At 53.6% G+C, this 7109-nt stretch overlaps 1 protein-coding gene across 1 annotated transcript; it reads right to left on the bottom strand.

Annotated features, from left to right (window-relative positions):
* Positions 1 to 5565: 5565 nt before the first annotated feature.
* Positions 5566 to 6726, bottom strand: LOC119321008 (zinc finger protein SHOOT GRAVITROPISM 5-like). Its single transcript, XM_037594873.1, has 3 exons — positions 6564 to 6726; positions 6025 to 6448; positions 5566 to 5944 (listed from the first exon to the last, which is right to left on the bottom strand). The coding sequence occupies exons 1-3, from the start codon at positions 6724 to 6726 to the stop codon at positions 5566 to 5568; spliced, it is 966 nt and encodes a 321-aa protein (XP_037450770.1).
* Positions 6727 to 7109: the final 383 nt, after the last annotated feature.

Below are 7109 nucleotides of genomic sequence, written 5' to 3'. Positions count from 1 at the left end.
ACACCCACTCACTGACAATGCCTAACCTCCATTCCTAAAGATGCCTAATAATGGCATGTGATATTTCAAGCCAACATCTTGTGTCTAATATCATGACGGTTCAAAAAAAATCAACAAGGCACATACGGCTATTTTTTAGTCACCTTAAAAGTGCCATGTATCATGACTATCTATTGCAATTTCTTCCGCAATTCATATATCATGACATAGTATAGCTCCAACTACAAAAATCAGTCAATTAGCTGCCCAAGTACATCAAAAAAGAAGTTGCCAAGCAAATATTTGAATGTTGGATCTTGGATGGCTAGATGCGTACTATTTCTTATGTTGCTGCCATAGAAGACCCTCCAACTGAACTGAATCCTGATAGACTGCTCACAAACACATAATAACAAAATGATTTTTTTTCTAACACAAGGTTTTAGTTAACTGCAGTTAATGGTTGAAGATATTTTTTGGCTGCAGCCCCCAAGGCCGCCCCACGCGTCCAATACGACATCATAGGGTATACGAGCGCGGCAGGGCGATGTCGAACGGGAAACATGACCAGATCGATGAAAGGCTCTGTGTAGGGCAGAGATGATGGCAAAACGGAGTAAGAAGATACAGAGTAAGAAGAAGAGGTTCATGCGGTGCGGCGGTGATGGCGAGGGGTGGAAGATGTGGTGGCGTGCAGAGTTCGGGGGTAGGTGCGCTGGGGCCAGTGGCGAATCCAGGAAGAAAATGAAGGGTGGGCTCAAAGTTGATGGCGAAAAAAACGGAACGTTTGTGTGAAGAAGAAAAAAACATTATCTCCTAATTCTTTTGTCCAAATAGGTCTGAGCAGTGGAGCCTGAGCGTTGTCTCTCTCGTGCATGCGTGCCCACCCGATCGATGTGCTTCTTCGCTAGATTCCTGTGGGCTGATGGTGAAGTGGGCTGGGTTCAAGAGATTGGGTTGCTGGGCTGTGACGAAGAGTAGTACTAATTTTTTTTTTCATTCTTTTGGAGGGTAGGCTGAAGCCCTATGAAGCCTCACTACTGGACTCGCCACTGGCTGGGGCCTGGGAAAGAAGGGAGAAGCACCGGAGAGGGTGGACCGAGGCACGAAAAAAAGGAGATGAGGGTTGCGGTGGAGGAGGGATGTGTAGGGCCGGACAAAAACTGGGCTGAACGCGGTCCACTCGCAGGAAAAGGAACCTTACCCATTTTTTAGGTAGTAAAGATTAAAAAAAGAGAGGGCTCTCTAAAATTTCATTAAGAGCAACTCCAACGCGCCGACCCAAACGGATGGCGATTTTATTCGCTTTTTGTCTATTTGGGTCGGCCGCCCACTCAATGTCCGTTATGTTTGAGATTTGGGTCGGCAGTGCGCCAACGCGCTGACCCATATTTGCCGGCGTGGCCAGCTGGCCGCCGTTTTTCAACAAATATGCACATATTTTGCAAAGTTTCACAACTAACCAAAAATAGCATAGTTTCACAAATAAATAAATTTAGCATAGTTTTACAAGCCGAATAAAAAATAAATTGTCTAAAATACATTTGAAAAAAGATATATCTATTAGTTGCCAACATGAACCCACGCACGCTCAACCAAATCATTTTGCAGCTGCATGTGAGTTTCTCAATCTTGCACTTCATGATGAAATTTGGTGAATTATGCAAACGTTGCCCCTCCTTCATGCTCAGGCACAACATTCTCACCCTGAAACTGAAACCCTTGATCGTAGATACATTCCGGGCGCTCATCCTCTACGATCATATTATGCATTATCACATAAGCAGTCATCACCTCTCACAACTTCTTGGTGCTACAAGTTCTAGCAGGAGAACGAACGATGGCCCATCGAGATTGCAGAACATCAAAGTCACGCTCGACGTCCTTCCTAGCACTCTCTTGTTCTTGGGCAAATCTTTTCCTCTTCTTTCCGACAGGGTTAGGGATTGTCTTCACAATAATGGTCCACTGAGGATACGTGGGGTGTGCTTCGTACGTGGTTTTGCCCAGTTCTCCATGGCGCGCGTCCACTTCCGTCCACGACGGGCGTGGGCATTTTTTTCGGTGTCCACGTACAGCCCGTTCACGGGTCCGTGTAAGGGTCCGTGTATGTGAGGTGTGCCTTGTGCGTGGTTTTGCCCAGTTTTCCATGGCACGCGTCCGGTTCCGTCCACGACGGGCGTCGGGCACTTTTTTCTCGTGTCCATGTACAGCCCGTTCACGGGTCCGTGTAAGGGTCCGTGTACGTGGGGTGTGCATCGTACGTGGTTTTGCCCAGTTTTCCATGGCGCGCGTCCACTTCCGTCCATGACGGGCGTCGGGCACTTTTTTCCCGTGTCCACATACAACTCATTCACGGGTCCGTGTAAGGGACCGTGTACCTAGGTGGTATCCTTTTGTCGTAGTTGTGGCCATCAATGCTAACATTCAGGTGGGTTGTTCCCTTCGGCAAGCCTTGCAAACACTGGCTAGCGTTGAAGCACGTTATTATCATTGGGTGATCTGGCCATGCCGAAGAAAGAGTGCCAGATCTAGAGATCTTGTGAAGCCACGACCTCAAGTATGACAGTGCAAGCCATGGCCCTTATACTGCCCTCACCAAGCAGAAGGGCAGTCCTTTCACTCCCGGCACATGCAGCAGCCTATGCTGCCAAGCATCCCTGGGAAGCCCCTGCTGGCATTCATCGCCAGCAAGCGGGTTGTATCTTGAGCAGTCGGCTCTCTCAAGTACTCAGGGCCAAACACATCAATCACAGCCTTGCAGAATTTATACATGGAGTCTAGGCATGTAGACTCGCTCATACGGATGTACTCATAATGAGATCATCTGGCACTCCATATGCAAGCTTCCGGATGACTGTAGTGCATTTGTGATAAGATGAGAAGCCAATCTTTCCAAGGGCATCCTCTTTGAACTCAAAATAATTATCGTATCCGATCACCCCCTCCCTAATACGGTTGAAAAGATGCCTAGCCATATGGAAACGCCGACGGAATTTCCGATGTTTGAACAGTGGGTTGGTTTGTGTCAATGTAGTCCTTCCAAAGAAGGAAATGGTCGGTCTCTCGGTTATAATTCAACGCCGGAAGGTGCCCGGGATCGAGCCCCGGAACAACATATGCTGCCTATTAAAGTGGTCATGGACCAACACGGCAGCCACGATCTCCTCCTCCTCATCGAACGAGGAATCATCGGAGTCGTACATGAAATTGTGGAAAAAGAACTCGTTGGCGGAATCCATATTGTACCTTGGCAAACTGTCGAACAACTTGCGCACGTGGACAAAGAAGCTGGCCGGCGAAGAGATGTGCGCCTCCTTTGGACCAGGTGGCTAGCCTGGCGGCGTCAGGATAGCAGGCGGTGTCGGACGAAGGAGCTGGCCGGGGTGGTGAGGTGACTTCCTGCTCGCGGCGATGTCAGAGTGGGGGTGGAGGGGGGAAGCTTCGGTGCCCCGGCGGCGAGGCGGTGGAGGCGGCGACAGGCTGCTTGTAGAGGCACCGAAAATGGGCGGCGGCGACGATGGGACGGGGCGGGCGAGGGTTTGCTGTCGATATGGGTGAAAGAGGATGGCCCATGTGCCACCGACTAGCAGGCCAGGGGAAGGAGTAGGCGCGCGTCGCGCGCGTCTGCTTCTTCTCCGCGCCGATGCAAATGAGGCTTAAAACTGGGCCGGGAGTGAGTCGATAGGGGACGAAAAATGGACGCACGTCCATGTGAATCGGCTTATTGGGCGACTTTTCTGTCCGTGCCGACCCAAACAAATGCGCGCGGATGAAATGGATCGACGCGTTGGAGTTGTTCTAACAAATCATAAAGGACACTTTAAATGTTGCACCATGTACCAGCAGCGTGCCAGCATGGTCTCCGGCCACGTCTCTTTCTAAAGATTGCTATTGTTCATGCATGTCTCTCGTATGAACAGTTGTACACTCAGGAGCTGCCGTAACTTGGGCTCATCTTGCTATACTCGCGGGGAAAGAAAAACGAGCAAAATCGCTATTTGCCTCACTCTATAGAAGGCCTCCCGTATGTAAGATCACCAACCAAGTTCCTTTCTTCTTTAGAAGTGCTATAAAATGGGGTCTTCTATAATCCTCATCGAAGTCAGTTTTTTATAAAAAATAAAGCGCCTCCAGTTAGCTAAAAGCATCTCCAACGATGGCTGCAAAAAACACGTGCGCGGTAAAATGTGACTTTAGCGCGCGTGAGACGATTTCGCACGCTCCAGCGAAGGCAGGAAACTCAGCCGCGCGGGAAACGATTGCGCGCGCATGAGAAAAAGCGGCCGGGCGCGCGCTAGATTTGGCGCGTGGCATCCGGCGCGCCTATAAAATGCAGCGCCCGCCACGCGCCCTCCCATCGCTCTCCACCTCGCCATGCGCCCTCTCCCGCTCTCTCCCCGCTTCTTCTGCCGCTTTCTCGCCTCGCCGCCGACGCGCCACCATGCCGCCACGCAGCTGGGGAGCTTCGGGCTACCGCGGCGTACACGCGCGCCCCTCCGGCACCTTCTACGCCGAGATTCGGTCCAACGACGTGCACCTCGGTCTCGGCACCTTCAACACGCCCACGAGGCCGCCCGCGTGTACGACGCGGCGGCGTGGCGCCTCTCGAGGCCTTGTGCACAGATGAACTACCAGGTCGTCCAGACGAGCGAGCAGGCCCAGGACCTCGCCCCTCCGCCGCAGCTAGTAACTGACGCCGACCGTTAGGAACACCGTCGGCTGCAGGGCCGCCTCCTTATCGCCGAGGCGGGCGAGCGAGCCATGGCGGACTGGCGCCAGCGCCACCCGGAGGACATCGCCAACGAGAACGCCTTCTGGGCGGAGAGCAGGGCAAGACGTCGTTGGAAGGCACTGGCGATATCGCAGTGCGATCTGGGACAGGCATCATTCTTCTCCGACAATGATGATCGGTGGGAAGACGCGTTTCTTGATACGTCAGACGACACAAGCGAGGAGGAGGAGGACGACGACTCGGAGTAGTCCTATTAGTTTCTAGTTTGCGTTGTTTGGTTGAACTTTGCTATTTGTATCCGACTAGTCTGTTTGGTTGAACTTTGCTATTTGCATCGTTGAATTATCTATTTGGTTGAACTAGATTGTGTTCTGGTTGCTCGGGCGCACCTTTTTTTGCAGCATTTGTTGGAGCGGGTCGCGCGCGCAAATATTGCAGTTGCTGCTGGAGCCAGCACCTTGCCGCGCGTAAAAATTTGTTATTTCCGCGCGTAGAAAACTGTTTTAGTGCGTCGCTTGTTGCGCGTGCGTCGGTTGGAGAAGCTCTAAGCTGGTTCGTGAACCATGTTTCCATTAAATTTTGTCGTGCATGCGGCAGCGCGTCCATTTCGGTCAGGACACTTGATTTTTTTGGAAAGAGAGTACACTTGACTTTTGATATTTCCAGAAAACCAATGGGAAAGATTCCATTCATGCACATCAAAATTACAGTTTTCATGCAGCTCGATCATTTCAGAACACTCAAAACACGATCATTTCAGAACACTCAAAGTTACTGCGCCGGTAAAAAGAAAACAACTAAGCGGCAGTCCAAGATGGCAAGCTAGACATTGCCCATTTCGGCCAGTCCAACTAACTGTCGCCGCTGCATAGGGCCATGGAAAGCTGCAGCTGGATGGCGTCGTCGTCTCCCCGGGAGATGGGCGCCGGCGGTGAGCGCGGCGCTGCGTGGCACGATGGCAGCATGAGCCGCAGCTCGAGGTCGTGCCCGACGCAACTGGTGTCGGGCGGCGGCACCTCGTCGAAGAGCCGGTGGAACGTGGGGGCGGCCGGGCTCCGCATTGCCGCGTCGATGAGGATGTCGCTGAACGGGCTGGGGAAGCTTGACAGGGACAGTGCTGCCGCCGGCTGCCGCGGTTCCCACAACGCCTCGCGCACCGGCGCCGACGACACGTCCGCTTGTGGGGGGCCGCCGCTGCACATGTACTGGTGCTTTGCAAACTTGTCCACCCTGCACCGCATTTGGAGGCGCGGCCACCAATTAGTAGTATAGAGCGCCGGGAACCAATAATCACGTCGTAAATTACGTACCGGAAGAAGACGCGGCCGCAGCGGCAGGGGTAGCTGAGGCGGGCGCAGCATGTCTTGAGGTGCGCAATGTAGCCGTCGTGCACGGCGTAGGACCCGGAGCAGTGGGAGCATGCCCGCTGGCGGGGGCCGACGTGCTTGCGGCGGAAGTGGTTCTTGATGCCGGCGAGGCCTCTCAGGGCGTGGGAGGGGTGGCGGTGCACGCAGCTGGGCTCCGGGCACAAGAACACCCGTTTCCGGGCCGGTGGCGCCGCATTGGCATTGCCGGCCTCCCGCTTCGGCGGCTGCTCCCACGGCACGCGGTGCCACCGCCGGTGCGTCTGCAGTTTCGCCTCCCGCAGGAACCCCTGGTCGCAGGCCTCGCACGCGTACGTCTTCGGTTCCAGCAGCGCCCGCGGCGAGAGCGCCACCACCTCCGCGCCGGGGTCTGCGCGCCGCGAGGTCGATGCATGTCAGGTGCTAGCTTTTCCACATACACACTGCAGGCTAACATATCTCGGCAACTTCCTACCCGTATGCATCGGTGTAAACTAACTGATTACCTGGTGTCCCAGCTCGCCGGCGCTTTCTCTTGGTTGCGGAGGAGGTGGTGGCGATCTGCAGCCACCCGGACGGCAGCTCCGCCGTCTCCTCGAGCTCGTTCGTAGCCGGCACGGCTGTCGGCGCGCTGGCGATCTGCAGCCACCCGGACGGCAGCTCCGCCATCTCCTCAAGCTCGTTCGTAGCCGGCAGGGCCGTCGGCGCGCAAGAGACCCACATGTGCTTCGTTACCTGCTCGACCATGCTCTTCTTGATATCGCAAAACGAGAGGGGAGGCGGGCAGACGAGATGAGGAGGGAAGGCAGAGTTCAGCTGTCTTTTGCGCGCTGCGTCTGCAAGATAGGGACGAAGCTTTTCACCATCTTTAGGATTTTTGTTTTCGAATGCGTCTTTAGGATTTATTTATCGATATTTTTCGTTGGGAACTTGGGACTATAAGGAGAGCTGGAGTTGGTAGGTATTGTGAGGTTAACGTGTGTGCCTTGATGCAATTTACTTGCATGGTAATACATTTAGGACTTTTGGTTTGTATAATTAGAATGACTAAT

This window comes from Triticum dicoccoides, chromosome 6B (genome assembly GCF_002162155.2).
Source record: "Triticum dicoccoides isolate Atlit2015 ecotype Zavitan chromosome 6B, WEW_v2.0, whole genome shotgun sequence".
Classification (NCBI taxonomy): domain Eukaryota; kingdom Viridiplantae; phylum Streptophyta; class Magnoliopsida; order Poales; family Poaceae; genus Triticum; species Triticum dicoccoides.
This window is presented reverse-complemented; position numbering and strand designations above follow the sequence as displayed.